At 40.6% G+C, this 18,915-nt stretch overlaps 2 protein-coding genes across 2 annotated transcripts; one reads left to right on the top strand and one right to left on the bottom strand.

Annotated features, from left to right (window-relative positions):
• Positions 1-480: 480 nt before the first annotated feature.
• Positions 481-8,558, top strand: usp14 (ubiquitin specific peptidase 14 (tRNA-guanine transglycosylase)). Its single transcript, XM_028594071.1, has 16 exons — positions 481-746; positions 1,677-1,822; positions 2,379-2,411; positions 2,519-2,623; positions 3,587-3,690; positions 3,864-3,922; positions 4,025-4,155; positions 4,288-4,368; positions 5,091-5,173; positions 5,348-5,462; positions 5,726-5,791; positions 5,903-5,995; positions 6,083-6,211; positions 6,844-6,901; positions 7,735-7,842; positions 8,301-8,558. Exons 1-16 carry the CDS (start codon positions 731-733, stop codon positions 8,444-8,446), a joined length of 1,473 nt encoding a protein of 490 aa, XP_028449872.1. The 5' UTR covers positions 481-730; the 3' UTR covers positions 8,447-8,558.
• Positions 8,559-9,398: 840 nt separating this feature from the next.
• Positions 9,399-16,196, bottom strand: thoc1 (THO complex 1). The gene is made up of 21 exons (XM_028593224.1): positions 16,078-16,196; positions 15,788-15,861; positions 15,637-15,697; positions 15,463-15,532; positions 15,145-15,263; positions 15,000-15,048; positions 14,813-14,908; positions 14,573-14,655; positions 14,412-14,485; positions 14,177-14,285; positions 13,906-14,040; positions 12,934-13,034; positions 12,754-12,820; positions 11,998-12,048; positions 11,812-11,882; positions 11,565-11,660; positions 11,247-11,312; positions 11,059-11,142; positions 10,754-10,901; positions 10,186-10,270; positions 9,399-9,826 (listed from the first exon to the last, which is right to left on the bottom strand). The coding sequence occupies exons 1-21, from the start codon at positions 16,123-16,125 to the stop codon at positions 9,549-9,551; spliced, it is 1,965 nt and encodes a 654-aa protein (XP_028449025.1). The 5' UTR covers positions 16,126-16,196; the 3' UTR covers positions 9,399-9,548.
• Between the last annotated feature and the right edge of the window lie 2,719 nt (positions 16,197-18,915).

Below are 18,915 nucleotides of genomic sequence, written 5' to 3'. Positions count from 1 at the left end.
GCCCAGGAGGCCCCAAAAGCTCCAGGCCTAGTACTGTGTGAAGTGATATGTGTTCATTTATTTGAGAATGTGTTTGGGAATATTTAGCTCAGAAGCACACTATCAACTGACTTGTTAAGGGCCCCAAAGCGGGCTCAGTTTTTTATCGTGAAGCCCTGTTTGAAGAGGTTCCATGTATGTGTTGAAACCGAAAATCTAGTTTTGCGTACATTATTATCTAGTTTTGTGCTTACAGGTTGCCTATTCTAGAATAAGTGTTAAATTAATGTTGGGCCAGATAGTAGTAGAGAAAAATTGTACACTACACAGAGAATGTGAGGGATAGGGGGCTTAATCATAGACTTAATGGTGGCCCAGCAGGTTAATCCATCCATGATCAGTAACCGGATGCTTAAGGCCCAGATGAGTTTTATATAGGGGGGGGGGGGAAAGGGATTACCTGCTGTTGTGGACTGAGCAAACCTCAATAATACTGTAATTATGTGTGTCTGAATGAATGATGTGGGCAGGGCAAAGATAATCTGGGTGTGTGTAGTCTGGGTACATTTCATGCGGCAGGATGGCTAGCAGATGTCAGCGCGCATCGATAAATTCCCAGCGTGTTGTTGCAGCGTCATTCTGTTTGAATGAAGTTCAGTCTGAGAACTAGCGATAGCTAACTCTTTATTCGCGCCCCGGTGGATTGGAACAGGAAAAAATAAAGAGTTGAGGAAGTAAAAGGTTGCCAAATATGCCGGTGTTTACAGGTATGATATTATTTTAATACACCATATTCATTGCCATTGAAATAGACTGTAAAACATGAACTCTTACACGTGTTAACTGCAATACGTAAATTACATTTAAAATGCTAACGTTAGCTTTAGCATGAAATGCAGTTAGCATGCGAACGATAGTGGGCACTCTTTTAGTTTTGTTAGCTAGGCCACTCGTGTGGTCATCATGAAAAACACTATTTCGAGACAGGATAACATACAGAAGTGTTTCACTGCTGTCACTGGTTGTTAGTTGAGTTGACAGAATGTGTTTGGTGAAGTCAGCTAGCTACGCTAACTGTCATCTGACACAAACTAAGAAGCAGCTAGCTAGCGTTACTGCCGCTAAGTGCCAGCTAACCCTAGCTAGGTTAGCCAGGTAACAATTAAGTAAGGTGGTTTAACTAGTTATTTATATAACGTTGTTTTCTCAGCACAACTCGGCCACTTGAGTGGTATTCTTTTCAGTTTTAGACACGTAAGTGTCTAATTTTGTACCAGTTTGAAATGTACACAATCACGCCTTTTATTAGCACAGATAGTCTTGCTAACCAAGCTAGCCAAATCATGAGTGTACACTTCACAAGCCCTGTAACGTTACTGCAGTTGCGGCTTCTTGGAGAACAACATTGAACAAAGGTTTGCGGTTTTAACATGATAGTAATCTTAAAATGGCTAATCAGCCGTTTCTTTTATTACATTGGCATTCAAATAGATGTATATGTATGCTTTCACTTTGCTGGACTAACGTTAACTGTTAGCTAGCTAGCTGTTTGATTCCATGGAGCACTTAACTGTTGCTAACTAGCTAGCTAGATGCTGTGTCATACAGTACTTTGACAAAGTGTTGGTGTTTCCCAACACTTAGAACTTCGGGAGGCTAACGTGTGGGTATGTACTAATTCCTTTGTCTTTTTTCAGTAAATGTGAAATGGGGCAAAGAGAAGTTTGATGCAGTTGAGCTGAACACTGAGGAACCACCCATGGTTTTCAAGGCTCAGCTCTTTGCCCTGACAGGAGTTCAGCCAGACAGACAGAAGGTCATGGTGAAGGGAGGCACTCTGAAGGTACTGATATGTTAAGCATCTGGTTCTGAGATACATGTGAAAAAATACTGTGCTGCTGGTCTTCTTTTGGTTAAAGGATTCTGTATAATTTATATTGTTGTCAACAAATCCCATGGAAAGACCAAAACTAACTATTAATTGATCCTACTAACATATTGCCTGTATACTTTAGCTTAAGTGCATTATAGCATCATAATCTTACCTATTTGTCTGAAAACTATTAAAACACCCCAATGAACCATGCTACTGCATGCAGTGACCTGTTCCTGTAAATATTCACAAGAGCACGTGTGCTATGTTTAATTCATAGCTAAAAAATAATTCATAGCTAAAAAATAGTACCCAACAAATGCACTATTTCCTCTTGTTTTGAGTAGTGTTAAGAACTACAATGCCCGGCTGTGGTATTCATTTACTGAGCTTTTTTTTTTTTTTGACACAATGTTGGTTTTGTTCTTTTCATGAGATTTTTTTGACAGTAAGAAACTAACCACAGACTTATCCTTTTAACTGTTTTTTTAAGAAGCTAACCAATGTCTTGTCCTTTTTATTCTAGGATGACGAATGGGGGAACATTAAACTGAAAAATGTGAGTATTTAAGCTATGTATGGATGCATATAACATAGAGCTATAATTCCAAATGCATTTTCACATGTAAATGGATTTTCGTGCATTTCTTTTCTTTTTTTTTGTAGGGAATGACTCTGCTGATGATGGGCTCAGCAGAAGCCTTGCCTGAGGAGCCTGCTGTCCGGCCAATGTTTGTAGAGGACATGACTGAGGAGCAGCTGGCCTCAGCGGTGAGTAAAGGCCGTTTTATGGTTGTGCACAGGCTCCACGCAGAGCTTTCGCCGTAACGTGTGTGTGTGTGTGTGGAGGGAGAAGGGAGAGAGTGACGGTGATTAGCTTCGGAGCGAGTACCGACTCTAGAGTCACAGCGAGAGAAACAAAATGTCTCCCCTGTGTTTTCTGACCAATGTGGGAAATCTTTAGCAGGAAAAGTTAATCCTCTGCTTGATTTCATGTTGTTTATGGAGAAGAAGAACCGGGGGGGGAATGCAACGCTACCAAGCCATGGCCGAGCGATGTGAGTCGCTGCAACGTGCGTCGCTGCAACGTGTAGTTAAATTTTTCGAGAGGTGCACGTCAGGGTATGGCGTAGATGCAGAGGGGTGTGCGGGGGTACGCCGTCGATTCTACGCTGAAGCATAAAAAGGCCTTAAGCCTGAAAATTACCAGCATGCCTAAAACAAATATGGTGAGTGCTGTTCTCCGCACTGAGTTAACATGTTTTCCTCAATGTGATGTTTACCAAGTAGATAACTTAATAAATTAAATATACACTATGTGCCCCTTTTCGTGAGATAAGCTTCATAAAATAAGATTTGCCAGGTCAGCATTTGTGTTAGATCTGAGAGCAATTTACCTCCTAACAAATGATGCTGCAGTCAGCAAGGTGTTTTGTTATTGTCATGAATATATGGCACTTTTTACAAAACACTTTTACTGAGAAAGAATTACATCCATCCATCCAAAGTAACATCCATCGTATTGGGAGTTATTATTCTACATGACTTACCAATATTGAACATTTGAAGATGAAAAATATAAACAAAGTTACATGCTGATCTACCCGTATGGTCATTTCTTACATTTGAAGCTTGGTTAATAACTAAATGAAAGACATAAACGTATATACTTTTTAAAACTGTATTTTACCCTTTATAACTGTAGAGGAACATATCCCTCTTTGTTATTTTCAGATGGAGCTGCCTTGTGGGCTGACAAACTTGGGCAACACCTGTTACATGAATGCCACAGTGCAGTGTCTGCGCTCTGTGCCAGAGCTCAAAGCTGCACTCAGAAGGTAGGTTTTCTGCTATTATTGGTTCTCAGAAGGTTAAGACACTAAATACAAATAGACACTGTGTTTAAGTGGTCTACATTGTTGAAATGCGCTCTTTCACAAAGTGTGTTTTTCCTTTCCCCGGTGGGTGTTGTTTTTGTGGCTCTTGCTGAAATGATCTCTCTCCCATATAGGTATACAGGTGCTCTGCGATCATCTGGGGCAAATGCACCATCACAATATATCACAGCAGGTACAAAACATAGTGAATTGTTAACGCTGTGAAAACATGGACATATAATGTAAACTTACTAATGCATATAAAAATAATATGTATATATCTTTTCATCCTCAGCCCTTCGTGACCTGTATGAGACCATGGACAAGACCTCATCCAGCCTGCCACCCATCATTTTGCTGCAGTTCCTTCACATGGCCTTTCCACAGTTTGCTGAGAAGGGGGACCAGGGACAGTACCTCCAGCAGGTGAGCAACTCTTCACTACAGTTACTATCACTGAAATGTATACAGTAATGCCATGTGTCTTCTTATAACAAACTTTGATGAAAATATCAGGTCTCAGTCCGTTTTTTATTTATTTATTTTTTGTTCTGTCAGGATGCCAACGAGTGCTGGCTGCAGATGATGAGAGTGCTTCAGCAAAAATTGGAGCCACTAGAGCCAGAGACTTCCATGGAGGTAACATCTTTTGTTTTTTTTCTTTAGCTTGTGTTGTTTTATAATGAAAGGATGATAAGTTAAGGCCCGGACATATAGAGCCGATAATCGGCCATTGGACAGTCTGGCGAGGTCAGTGAGTCAAGTCTGTTCCGTGCGGTCGTCAATCCGAGGGGCCGCCGTCCTTCATTTTGGTCGATTTGAGTCAAATGACCATCTGATTGGTAGAGTGCTAACCCGGAAACGGGGAGCAGAATCAGCGTGACCTAGAGTCTCTCAAAATCTGACGAACATCTTTTAAACTGACCTTTTGTTGATCTGAAATGAAGACAGATTCAGCAACTGCACAGCCTATTTCTCGCTAAAAATGTTTTCAGAAACACATTTCGGTGAACTATTTTTGTACAATATCGGATTGTATTCTGAACAAGCCGTTATAACGGTCTGTCTTTGAATTTCTGGAGAAACAAGACTCACGTGACGCGTTCGTCCAATTAGCTGCCGGTTTTAATTTTTGGGCGACAATATAGATTAGCGCCGCCTGCTGTTATGGAGACGTATTGCGTCTCGTCTCTTTTGTGTGTTCCGAGGCACTTTTTGGACCAATTTGGGGAGACTGATCAGCCCAACTGGCTTTTCTGCCGACATTTGGCCGTCGGCTCTGTGTCCGGGCCTTTAGTTGTGTAATTGATAAGTTAGTTGAAGACAAATAACATGTTTCTTTTTTTGCTTTTTGTCTTTAGACGGAGTCTGAGAGCGGAGCTGCCGCTGCCTCTACAAAGAAGAACTTAATTGACCAGTATTTTGGCGTAGAATTTGAAACTGCGTATCCTTGCAGGGTGTCTTTTGTTGAGCTCATCTTTCTACGTGTTATTTCTTGGTTCAGTATGGTTTGACTCTAAAACTTTTGGTCAAAGAGTGGTGTGTAGTGTCATAGTTGTGTTGAAGTAAGACACGGTGAAATGACTCTACTAGGCTTTTTCTTGACTCACCTGTTCAGTATGAAATGCACAGAGTCTGAGGAGGAGGAGCCAATCAAGGGCAAGGAAAGCCAGCTCCAGCTCAGCTGCTTCATCAACCAAGAAGTCAAATACCTTGCAACAGGACTAAGACTGGTATGTATGAATGTATCAGACTCCAAAAAAAGCAGCTGAATAGGCTTTTAAATGTGTTGAAAAGATGTGTTTTCTTCATGAGAGTTTTTACTTGAGAAGATGTCAAGCAAGAAATGCACCTTGGGTATCATAAATAAAAAAAAAAAAAAAACTACTTGGATGTTTTATGTTTGTCCAGAGTGAGAAATAACTAACTGGAACATAGTTCGTTTCCAGGGTAATGAGGATTAAATCATGTTTCTGATTCTTTTTTTTGTCTCCAGAGACTGCAGGAAGAAATCACAAAAATGTCTCCATCCTTGGAAAGAAATGCCCTGTATATAAAATCTGTAAGTTTTACCTTGTCCTTCATTTCTCTCAAGTGGTCTTGTCTACTGCTACATTTACAAACTTGAGTTTTAAATGTATTTATATTGTGAAATTTGGTTCTCTCCCTCTAGTCAAAACTCAGCCGTCTCCCTGCCTACTTGACTGTTCAAATGGTTAGATTTTTCTACAAAGAGAAGGAATCTGTCAATGCAAAAGTCCTTAAGGTTGGTCTGGAGCCACCACAATTTATAACAGAGCTCATCATAATTGGAATCTAATGCAAAGTCTAACATATTGTCTGTATTTTGAAGGATGTCAAGTTCCCTCTCATGCTGGATGTCTATGAGCTGTGCACTTCAGAGCTCCAGGAGAAAATGCTGCCTATCAGGTCAAAGTTCAAGGAGGTTGAGGACAAGAAGCTAGAGGAACAGCAGAAAAAGGTAAGGCCCAGCTAGCTTGATAGCAGAAAAGCTCCTACTTTATCTAATACCCCTTTCCCACTGACCAAAACCCCACTTAACAACCACTAACATCTGGCTTTTGTCTGCAGTGGGAAAGGTTACAATAGGCATTTACTCCCCGGACAATAGACTCTGCAGTGGGCACGGGTATTTACTGGCCTCAGCTCCAATCGGCAGTGATGGAAACAAGACCCCCAGGGGGACGCGCTCATTTTTTGTCCGTTTCCGGCGCGGTGCTGTGACGCGCATCGCCTCCGTCCATAACTTCGGTCATCTCGGCTACAAATCACATCCGTCTCCGCCCAAGCAGCGTTCAAACATCAGATTAGTTGCCACCGAGTTTGAAAGAGACTGAAAAAGTGACATTTATATAAATAAAAAAAAAACATAACATTTTCACTGGTACAATGCTGCTTTTTACGGTTTACTAACATTCTCTTTTAGAGAATAGCAGAGCCAGTACCTAGGGTGTATGGCGGTGTTTGGTGGAATAAGTGAGAGTTACGGCGAATGTAAAGCGATCGGTCTGAAAAGGAATTTTGGTGGAAAATGGGTAATAGTGTAATTACCAGTTCTGTACAGTGTCTCACACTTAGTTTTTTTTGCATTAGGTGGTGAAGACGCCAAGTGCAGCAAAAGTGAAATATGAGGCTTTCTCCTTCCCTGATGGTATGTTGAGACATGACATCCTCTGTACACTTTCACGTTCAGTTTACTGTCTTAGTTGATAGACATTCTCACCATTTTATAGACCAAACAACTAATCAAAACAATCATTAGTTGCAGCCTTACACAGAACACAGAATTCTAAATTCCTCTTACCATTTTTCCTGTAATGTATTTATCACAATACATATTTGGGGACAATTTCATAATATAGGAGGAAGAGTATGCCTTCAACGGATATGCGATTATCCATTCTAAAAAATACACCCTATAGGCACATTTTTAAAAGCCTAAAAAGAAAGTATGTTCAGCTGTCTGAAACATCAGCTATTGTCTCAAGAATCGGAAATTTTACAATTTTCCATAAATTTCTAACATTCATCAATGAATCTATTGTTGACAAGGCAGCGGTTTTCTCATACACCAGTGGACCTTTTTCTCAGCAGACATTTTGACATGTCCTAGTAGGAAAAGCACAACTGAAATTGATAACCTCAATGATAGCTCAATTCAATCAAGTGTTCCAGGAAGTTATTTCAGGGAGTCAGCTTGCCCAATACCAGGGCCTCTCCTAAGTGGGATGCAGCCATCAGTAATGGTTTTGAATACACCTGTGCTTTTCCTACTATGACATGTCATAGTAGGAAAAGGGCTATACTATCGCTTGTTTTACCTACAAAATGTCAGTGTCCCACAATGCCAAGCACCACACTTTGGATCTAGCAGTGTAATGGCACTTGAGTCTAGATTTCCTATTTTTAAGGCCTGCTATTTCAGTCTATTTTTAGCCAAAATTGAAGGAATTGTGACATAGGCCTACTGCTTCCCCCCCGCAGACCTCGGTTCCAACAACAGTGGCTACTACGACCTGCAGGCTGTGCTGACACACCAAGGCCGCTCTAGCTCCTCTGGTCACTATGTGGGCTGGGTCAAGAGGAAAGAAGGTAAGCACACGTGTTTCACTCAGGGGTTAAAGTGGGCCGGAATGATCCGGAAAGTTGTTTTGGCATCTTCGATTAATGAGTTAGTTAATGTAATTGGCGGTCTTGCACATCAGTGTTTCCCGTTTGTTTAAAATAACGCCAAATAGGGGCGGCCTCTAATTCAACTAGTAGGGGCGTTCGCCCCATGTTGGTTGAGTCCTGCAGCCCTTTGCCGCGTCGTCCCCCATCTCTTCCCCCCTTCTGTCTATCCACTGTCACTGTATAATAAAAGGAAAAGCCCCCAAAAAATATAAAAAAATAAATAACTCCAAATATGCATTCCAGTGTCCCCCCCCATCTGCCAGATCCCACTTTAACCCCTCCTTTGATCGTCACAAATCCTAAAAGCATAGAGGAACCTAATCCCAAGTGTACACAGATGTTCAGGAACTAAATGTTTCCTGTGGTCTCTGCCTCAGATGAGTGGGTCAAGTTTGATGACGACAAGGTGAGTCTGGTGTCTCCAGAGGATATCCTGCGGCTGTCTGGTGGCGGGGACTGGCATATAGCATACGTTCTACTGTACGGCCCCCGGCGGCTGGAAATACTTGAAGAGGAACAGTAGCTGTGGAAGATTTCCTACAAGACAGACAACATCCAACACACGTACAAATGCCATTTCCAAGCACTGTCTGCATAGATGTGCAATAAAACTGGTGTCTTTAAAGATTTGATGACCTTAATTTTGTTTGTTTTTTGTAACCAACACGGATGCTTGTAAAACAAATTCTGTCAAATGGTGTTAAATATTCAATTATAGTGGGCTTTGAAAAAGGAGATGACGAGAGGAAATCTTTGGACTGGATTCTTAAAAGGATTTTAAGTCTAGCTCTGCAGTTTAAATGTTTTATACACATTGTATATTTTTTAAAGCCTTTGATAAGGTGCTCATATCATAAAAGCAAAATGTTTCTCTTTAGTCATTTAATCAACTTGTACAAAAATGCCTAGCCAAGCTGTTGTCCTTGACATTCTGGCTTGTATCTTCTCAGATGTATAATGAAGATTTTCACGTAACACTGTCAAGACTTGCCCTTGTTCACCTGTTGGCTCTCTGGGAAACTTGGGTTCAATCTCAGTGCTTGGCTCACATCTCCTGCAATTGTTTTCCAATGTGTTGACAGATGAGGTTTCTTCTGCCAAATCTTCACTAATTCATTTGGGGAGAAGAAAGTGTGTGGGGAAACTGGTTTAGAACAGGTTGCCCTTGTGATGAACTGTGTGGTTAAATAAAGACTTGAGTAAACATCAAGGTTGAATCTCAAGTGTTGAACATTGTTCTTGCTGACACCGATTTCAGACTTTGACATCTCCACTCTCAAAAGGCTATGCTTCACTGTTTTTCTTGCAGGACTCCTAAACACCCTGCCACAATGTGTAAGGCCTAACCGTCAACACTGTAATAAGTTATTGACTGATTTCTTTACAAGGTGGTGAAAATAAACCAGTTCTATCAAAATGTGAGATTCTTTAATGTGAGCATGGGATCATTATGAATGGTCCAACAAGTTATTAGAAAAAAAACATTTTATTGGATTTTTTTACAGTGACAAAAAAAAAAGGTTTCAACCAATACTACATACAAAAATGGTGTCCAATTTTTGGTATGAAAAAGGATGTTGCAACAATGTAATAGAGGTACTTATTTACTTAACGAATGATCTACCTTAAGCCTCATTGAGGTTGTCTGCAATCTGGGAGAATCCTGCAGCATTAAGAGCTGTAACCAGGCTCTCCACAGTGGCTTGTGATCCCTCTCTATCCTGCCAGGCTACAAGCAGTAGTTTGGCCTGCATGTCAACATCTTCACTGTCTGTCTCAATCTCTCGCAACTCCACTGCCTTCATCTCCAACTGGGATGCCAGCATCTTCCACTGCGCGCCCAGTTTGGCTGCTATGTCATCCATCTGCTGGTTTGTCACCATCTTGCTCTGTATGCTCGGGCCTGGAAGAAAGACAATAGGTGGATAAAAAATAGACTCTTGGTCTAAAATGTTTCGAAATTAGCGGATCACAGAGGATGAGGTGATTTTAATCATCAAAACTAGGACCTAAAAATACAGAAGTCAGTCTGAGGGGAGAATTAACAAAAGGTATGTTACATTTTAGTTGAATTTGATAAGTTAGGATGTAAAATACTCCATATATTCCTAAAGAAAAGCTTGAATTTAAGACTATCCATTCCTCCACTGAATTAATTCAACTTTGGGTTATAAACCAATGGATCTGAAAAAGAAAACATTTTGATATGGCTGGGGTATATGGTGGATATTACCAAAAACAAAGCTAACTATTCCAACTCACTGTCATTGCTGTCTTTGAGAAGATTGTCTCCATTGTCGTCATCATCGTCTTCTCCCGTCTTGATCTCTTCGGAGGGAATATCCTTCTGCATGTGTGCAAAAATCACCATATCAGCGTATATTACGGTTGGGTGCTGTTCACATTTTACTGACAACGGTACCTTGTTTCGGTACTTTCCCTTTGTAATAACACAAAATTAGTTTCCTAAACCTATTTACTTAGAACATTTGGTAATTTATTTAGAACATTTTACACACAATAAGTGTAATCAACAAACTGCTGAGTGGACGTAGTTCCGCCCTGCACCTCTGAGCTGAGCCCCGCGCTCTCAACATGCAGGGAGGACAGATAACGATGCGCTTACAGGTACCGAAGTTTGGCACCGATTGATTTAACATGAATCGGTCCTCGGTAATACCGAAGTGATTCGGTCGGTAGCCAAAAAAGTACGGAGTTTGGTACCCAGCCCTAGCGCAGACCAACCGTTTTTGGAGCCTTCAATAAGTGCTTTTATATTGATGATGAATACGTTTTTTTTTTTTTTTAAAAAGTAAAACAAAATCCTCACCGGCAATTCTTTGGCCAGTTTGCTGACCATGCTGTCTAGGTAGTCTGCCAGGCTCTTGAACTTCTGGTTAGTTGGTTGAAAGAAGTGTGGACTTCTCCTGGACAGCAGCCTTAGAGCACGCCAGCCGTAGTTTGGGTTCCGCACAACCCTGCAGTGATTTACAGGAAGAAACAGAAAAGTCACGCAAACACATACCGAGAGGAAAACTGGGAATGGAGCCAGTGATGCTTTTTTGGGAGGAAAAGCCTTATCACGATTACTTACTTTCATAAAAAGGTGTCAGACGTGTCACAGTGCAAACTTACTTGTACTCTTCCTCCACCATGTTAGCAGGGTCGGCCTGTTCAATGGCTTCCGCAAAGAATTCGTCCAGTGATGGCATGAACTCCCTGAATGAAAGACATCAGATGGAATACATTTTCTGATACATACAAAAAGGTGTGTGTGTGAGATTGTAGATGGGAACTGCTGGCTTGTTTTCTGAACCACTGACCTGCTGTCTGACTTGCAGGCCTCCATGTTGTCCTGGTTCAGGTTCCACAGTCGAGTCAACTCATCACTAACAAAACACAGAAGAGTGTCAATTATAGAAGTGACCTCCGCAGGCGTTCATTCCACTTTAGCTTCAGTCATGGTCTACAATCGATAATCCACGAAGGATCTCTTAATTTTGTCCCCACATAATCGCAGACAAACACATGACTCCGCACAGAGTATTTTTGCAGGATGGACACTTACTATTACAAGTTTAAAAAACAGACTTAATATTAAAAACTACTCCGCTAGCCCACCCTTGTATTAGATCACATACTTTCCCATGAAAATCTTGCGATCTGGCCCTTTTCCAAGGAAGTCTTCTGGAGCTTGTCTTTTCCTGGTGGGTCTTTTGGGTTTGTCATCTACTGGCCTGTTAGGAACAAGTGAGACCAACTGTTATTTTGGCATGCTAGCCCAAGCTCACACACTACATTATTTTGTTTTAATAATGGACTAATCAATGTATAAATCAAATAAAAATAAATGATTTGCCCCGATCTTGTAAGATTAGGCTGTAGTACCTTTCTTTCACAAAGCTCGAACATCCCTCATTTTTCCAGCTATTCCAGCTCTCCTCTGTGTTGAGAATATGCTGTCAAGAACATTTCTAGTGTCAGTCTATGGCGAAGTCTAACAAACTTAACCGAAGTGTGCATGGACAAGCCTTATTTAATATTTAATAATAGTATTCCCAATGCACGGCTTACCTCAACCATAGTGGCAAACTGGTCTCCATCAGGAGGGATCTCTCTCAGCAGCTACAAGAGAACAGTCACAGATTAATACAGGTTTACTTTACTCTCTCTCTCTCTGGATTCCATGGCAATAAAAAAAATAAATAAATAAAAAAAAAAGACTAAGTCTAAATGCTAATATTTCAGAATCTTACCAAATCAAACCAAAGTTATCGGCATGTCTAGATATCGCTGGTGGTAAATGGAAAATGGTATTCCTGAACGCGGAGGGTCGACCCTTCTAAGTGCCTACTGTATGTCTATCCAGGTGGATCTTAAAGAGGCGCTATGCAGTTTTGGCCATTTGTTCGCAGGTTTCTCTATAGAGCTCTCCCTACAGCTTCGGAATAGATATTCTGCAGCTCCTATGTTTACTGGTGTCTGACTCCTCGCTTGGTCAGTCTGCCGTTTCCTCTTTCTCTGTTCCTCAGACAATGCTTTCCTAGCTTTCTGCTTCTTTTTAGCCGGCTCAGCCATGACGATAGTGTTAAAAACTCCATCGCTACCTTGTTAGCCGGTTCCTGAATGGGTGTATGTGTGCAGTGCCGTGAAGCAATTTGTTACATTGTGAGACTTGATACACCTCACGCAATACTTCCTGGCGCTGAGGCCGGCGCCTTGCCGGCCGAAAGTTGCAAGGGGTATTTTTCGCTCACAGGCACTAGGGGGGAGCGAGACGTTAGTTATATTTAGTTATAGTGTCGTATTTCAGAGTGGTTTATGTCTGACCTGATAAACCAGTTTAGTTGTCTCTTCAATCCATGCAGTCTGGTCATCGTTCAGAACACAGTTGGAGCTGTACAAAGACATAACAAAATATGAAACCCCAAACAAATGATGACTGCGTTTTGTCACGCAACGTATTTTTTGTTTGACGTTCTGCAAGGTCCGAGTAGAGACATGCTTCACCTTTTGAACTTGACCTGACCCTTCAGGTACTGGAAGAGGATGAGGTACTGCAGTAAAATGTGCCGCCTGAAGTTGCTGTCGCTGAGCTGCAAGTCCATGAGCTGGAGATGGAGAGCAAAGAAAAACAAGTGAGCAGAAATACAAATGAAAATATTAAATACAGATGCAATCAGTGATATATACAAAAAAATAAAAATAAAAAATACATTTAAGAACAGATCTTATCTTAACATAGTATGGAAGAACAGAAATACTGCAATTGAAATACTGTATTGACAAAGTCATATTCATATGTATGTTGTTTACCAAGAGTAATGTAATATCTCAGCCAGCCTTTCAAGTTGCAGTTGGTGACTTTTATAAAAAAATAAGTTTGTCATATTTGCTGAGAATGTCACTATATCATGACAGTAGTACATGAAACAGATAATCTGTGGAAAAAAGGCATGTTCCTCTGCCTGCCTCCCTCCCGTCCTCCTAGAGGCATTTGCAAGTTTCCACCTTACCCAAAAGGAAAACAACCAATCAGAGCCGGGCTCTGACAGAGTATCAATGACTACTCGGGAACCGTGATCAAACTTGTCAAACTATGCAGCGCTGATCAAATATGAATCAAGATTCTGTTACTGCATTGCTTATTTCTCGCTTCAAACATTTTCTGGAGATATTTTAGTTACGGTTTAGCTTTAAAATGAGAAAGTTTGGGACCTGGCTGCCATGTTGAAAACAGTCAAGCCAAAGCCAAGCACTGGCCAGAGCAAACTTTCTCATTGTTAGCGGCTAATTCAAGTTTTTGTAGCTAGCTAGAGCCTCTCGTTTCAGTAAGTCATCTCAAAAAGGGGCTTAGGACAGAGGGTAGAGCTGTAAATTCTGGCGTTTATTTTTTTGCCTTTTCCAGGAAATTGCCTACCCCCAGCTTTAAATAAATGTGTGAACTGCCAATTACTCCGGGGCTAAAAAGATTTTTCTCACCTTCTCACTTGTTAGAAACTTGGCAAAGTAGACGTGCTCTCCTCCAGATGCTCTCATCTCCTCCAGCTTTCTCTTAGAGGCCTGCATGTCATCCAGTTTATAGCTCTTGAACACTGCCAAAGTCTCATCTGAGAACTGTGCAGGACAACAAAAAATTGACACCGGCAGTGAGCCATTGCTTTATAGCATCCACTTTGGTATTTGTTATGATCTGACAAAATGGAGAGCAAGGGAGCAAAAGGTTCTCTGCTTTTGAGGTAAAGTACTTTACCTTAAGGAATGTCATCCAACATAATTTATCGTAACACTGCACAGGGTTTCTGAAGTAGTCCTGCAGTGTCCAGAACTTTCTGTACAAGTTGTAGTCAATCGGAATGGAACTGAAAGAAATTATTGACTCAGTTTAAAAAAAAATAATAATAATTAAAAAAAATGGTAACCAGCAAGTGTCATTTATAAACAATATTAAATTTCCCCCTTGCTGTGTCTTTTAGAGCATGACTTACCATGGTGCAGGAGCATCATCCTCTCCCATTTCTCCTTCTTCCACCTCCATGCCATCTTCCTTTTCTTCTGTGTGCTATGAACATGGAACCATTACATAAGATTAACATTTTCAGATTCAATTTAAAATGCTCACAGTCATTATCAGGTGTCAACACATTACCTTCTGGCCCAGAGTGCTTTCTTGTTCATTTTTGTTGAACACTGTTATATTCTCCAGATTAAACTGGCTCTGCAGATTGAGACCTGGAATAAACACAGTGGCAGTACATTTATTAAAAAATAAATAAAAAATGGTCGGAAGATGGTGGCCACACATTATAAACTATCTGACATAACATCCATGAGAAGTTGATGTGGTCTTATTTATTCAAAAGACAACATACCCAAATGCTGCGTTTACCTGATTTTTCAGACAGAGGGAAGAGACGTGCCAGGAAAAGCTGGATTCGCCCACAGAATACAGTATTCTGGGATTTGGACAGCCTCCTTAAAAGATCTACACAGATTTAGAGGTGTGTTACAATCAGCTATATATTTTAAAACATAAAAAGTCTTGTTAGTCAACAAAAATGAAAAGCTATTTTTACCATTACACATCCTCAACAAGTAGTTCTTCCCAGCAGTGTAAAAAGAGTTCTAGGAAAAGAGAGAGTAAAGACAGTGATTCAAGTATCTACATTATGTTCTAGAAATTCTTTAACTGCATTTATTGAGAGGCTGTGGCCTATTTACCGATTTCCAGGTGGAGACATTCTCCTCGACAAAAGAGAATATTTTGTCACATTGGTCGAGAGGAAGACAGTCCAGTACATCTCCAAGCAGAAGAAAAGGAGTTGTAGCAGAACAGATACCTACACAAAGAGAGTTCAACAAGACAGCAAAAGCTTGATCACAAGTCTTAAACTTTGTGCGAGGTAAGAAAACTTGCTCCAAAGACTGAAGGCACACCGTGATTGAGTTTGTGTGTAGTCAGAAGAACACGGTCTGTACTAGAGTTGGGTATCGTTTGGATTTTTACGATTCTGAACCGCGGTACGGAGGGTAACATACCTTCTGTAACTGCAGAAATACTCAGGTAGATGAGAGACAAGTATTCATCGCAGCTCCCCGTCTGCTCAACCTGCAGACACAAACGCAACAATGTCAGGCTTTTATATACAGCCTGGGTTATTTAATGAGGTGCATTGAAATATAATAAGAGTAGGTGGCAGTTTATTTACTTACAATCTGATCACCAAGAACCCCCCTCAGCGCCTGGTCAAATGTGGTCTTCTTTTCTGCCTCACTGGAACACACGAGACAGTTAAGTCAAAAGACGCTTCGCGATTGTATTCACAACTTGTAACGCTACAGAAGCTAAATTAACGTTACTTACTTCCCAGGGAACTGGTTGAAAGCATGTATTAAAGGTTTGCTGGTTTTACATACTAGGGCATTTCTGGCAGACGCCTGAGGGAAGGAGAAAACATTATAAGAGAAAACGCATCATAGATAGCTAGCGTTTTGTTAGCTTAGCTACCATTTGCTACCTGAACTCTAGCTAGCTAACAGAACAATAGCATGCGGTAACAAGCCTGCTATCTAGCTAGCTATAATGTTAATCACGAGATACAGTATATAATAACTTTGGTTTTAATAACGAAAGGCAATTCTGCGATTTCTCACCGTAAATTTGTCTTTAGCGTCGACAAAATTGAATAAGGGCGGCGACATCTTTACACTTTTTCAACGGGAAGTGTCGCTAAACGTCTTCCGGTTTCTTCGGCTGTGTCGAGGTGTACCTGTTCTCTTAATACGTACATCCATGGCACTTGTATAATGTTTATTTTGTAATTTTGTAATCTCTTTTGTTTAATACATACTATTAATTTTATAAAAGAAGCAATACATTCCTTCATCATAAATCAATCTAATTTGTTGCAGAAATAACAAATACACTGTTCCAGTAGCTTGTAGCCTAGTAAAACCACAAAACTGAGACTGCTTTACACTGAATATTAAGTAGGCCTAACAGACTTTAAAAATGAAAAAGAAAAACGTGTGAAATTATCATGTCTTAGTGTGCAGGCAAGACATAATAGCTACTACTAAACATGAATCGGCTAAGTGATATCACTCAAACATAAGTGTAAATGGGTGATATTGGGGGTTTATTTGGCTCGGTCTGAGTGAAAGGGAAGAGGATATAGCTTTTGAAAGTTAATAGTCATTCTCATATTAGGATGGTTGTCTAACGTTCATCAGCATGCAGCAGGACTAAATTAAATTTAAACCAGAGGGTGGCAGTGTTGCACACTGATTGTGTCCATTATTGTGTGTGTGTGTGTGTGTGTGTGTGTGTGTGTGTGTGTGTGTGTGTGTGTGTGTGTGTGTGTGTGTGGGTGGTGGGTGGACGTACTGTACCCATGGCAGGAATAACCTGCAATCCACCCTTTCCTGATGATAATCCCTATAGCATTTTACATAACATGGACATGCAGCCACTGACATAACATCTATATCTGTTTAATTTTGCTCACTTTATAGATTTATTTTTAAAACTTCACTGAAATGAAAAGGCTCACTGTTTTTCTTAATACTTGTTGGTCAGATGATGCTATGTTGTATGTGTTCTTAGTAGGGCTGTCAATCGATTAAAAAAAATTAACTAATTAATTGCACAATTTGCTGTAATTAATCGCGATTAATCGCTTTTTTTAAATTGAGACTGAAGCTTATAATAATGGATATTTAAATGCTAAATCACTTAACTTTGCAAATATGTATGTGTGTATGAATGTTTAATATCTTTCAGAACAACAGCAGCAACAATTTGGCTTAGTCCTGCTGAAGGCTGCTGGAAACGGCTAGAAACTGTCGGACTTGAGAGCAGATTTTTGTCACCGTCCCCGGCTGCTGTCGCCTGCTCTCGTCTACTTTACAGGCAAGGCACAGTTCATCTCCAACGAGCCGAGAGTTCAGTCGCCGGCAGGGCAGTCGGGACTCACCCGGAAATGGCGAGCAGGATGAGGTGACTAGAGTCTCTCAAAATCTGACAAAAATCTTCTAAACTGACCTTTGTTGAGCTGAAATGAAGACAGATTCAGCAACTGCACGGCCTATTTCTCGCTTAAAATGTTTTCAGAAACATGTTTCAGTGAACTATTTTAGTAAAATATGAGATCGTATTCTGAACGGCCGCCATGACAGTCTGGCTTTGGATTTCCGGAGAAAACAAACCCATGTGACGCGTTTGTCCAATCAGCTGCCGGTTTTCATTACTTGGGCAACAATACAGAGTAGTGCCGCCTGCTGTTATGGAGGCGTATTACGTTTCTCAGCCGCCACATGAAGTAAACAAACACAGCTGCGTTAATTTCGTTAATTTTTTTTAACGAGTTAAATATTAAAAAATTAACGTGTTCATTTTGACAGCCCTAGTTCTTAGGCTTCTGGTTAGGGACATGGCTTAAGTCATTCACAGAGGTCAGAGCTGTCATATTAGTGTTTTTTATGCATGTGTATCTGTGTTGGTGGGTGCACACTTCTGTGGGCATACAATTTAAATTACAACTACCGAGCTTTAAAATGCATACATTTACGCTGTATTCACATACATTAAATCACATGAATTAAATCATCTGATTTAATTCATTCATCATAATTTGGTGGGTTTAGTTGAACATATGTCCTTTTATTTTTTTCCAGAATCAGACTTTATTCGCCAAGTACATGAGTAGGCTACAATGAATTTGTACGGTGTATTTAACATTACACATTATTGATGTAAACAAACCTTTAACAACACCATAAAACAATAATCTGGATTTAGCTGTCGCTTTAAAACACTTGTTAATCAATTTGAGAGTCATAGCAGGTTTTAATCCCTTGTTTTGAATTTTGGTGGTGGGGTGCCTCTCTAGTTAGCCTATCAATCACAGACTCCCCCTTTACCTTTGACAGAACCAATGTGAACACTGGCCTGTTTAATTGGTGTTTACCCAGCAGTGTTGCGGGTCAGGGCCAGGACCATTCACCTTCTGCACTCTCTGCATTGAACCTAAAGGTGTTGTACTGATATTTGGAGAAAAATGCTAAAGCATGGTATAATGTAGACCAGTAGTGACATCTAGAAAGAGGTGAGGGATCACAGTTGTCATGAAACGGGCAAGTGAGAGCTGTTTTACTCTGCAATTGGCACCTTGTTTCTCCTACGCAGAGTTCTGCACACAGTTCACAGATATCTAACTGTATATATGTATACTGATATCTAACTCCCACAACCCCCTTTCTGACACAGCATTTATTGAACCGTTGCCAAAAACTGATGAAAAGCAGAGAAGGGAGTGAGCACGGCAAGTAGTTTGCAGATAAAGGCCCACCATTAGTCAGTATGTTGAAACGGAGTGAAGGGGTGGGGGGTAAACATGTTCAGAGATGTTCCTCTATACAGTATGTTCTGCTGAGGTCTAAGGAAGCCGGTGTATATCACTTTGAATGCAAGTGTTACTCTATATTTTTCTT

The sequence above is a fragment of the Perca flavescens genome, chromosome 12 (assembly GCF_004354835.1).
Source record: "Perca flavescens isolate YP-PL-M2 chromosome 12, PFLA_1.0, whole genome shotgun sequence".
NCBI lineage: Eukaryota > Metazoa > Chordata > Actinopteri > Perciformes > Percidae > Perca > Perca flavescens.
Note: the sequence above shows the minus strand (reverse complement) of the source record. Positions and strands in the feature narration are given on the sequence as shown.

Coding starts and splice junctions, on each gene's coding strand:
- usp14 (XM_028594071.1), top strand. Junction 1,823..2,378: donor TGAAGGGAGGCACTCTGAAG/GTACTGATATGT, acceptor TTTTTATTCTAG/GATGACGAATGGGGGAACAT. Junction 5,792..5,902: donor ATGCCCTGTATATAAAATCT/GTAAGTTTTACC, acceptor CTCTCCCTCTAG/TCAAAACTCAGCCGTCTCCC.
- thoc1 (XM_028593224.1), bottom strand. CDS start 16,125: ATGTCGCCGCCCTTATTCAATTTTGTCGACGCTAAAGACAAATTTACG. Junction 12,821..12,933: donor GGTCAGGTCAAGTTCAAAAG/GTGAAGCATGTC, acceptor GTCTTTGTACAG/CTCCAACTGTGTTCTGAACG. Junction 12,049..12,753: donor CAACTAAACTGGTTTATCAG/GTCAGACATAAA, acceptor GTTCTCTTGTAG/CTGCTGAGAGAGATCCCTCC.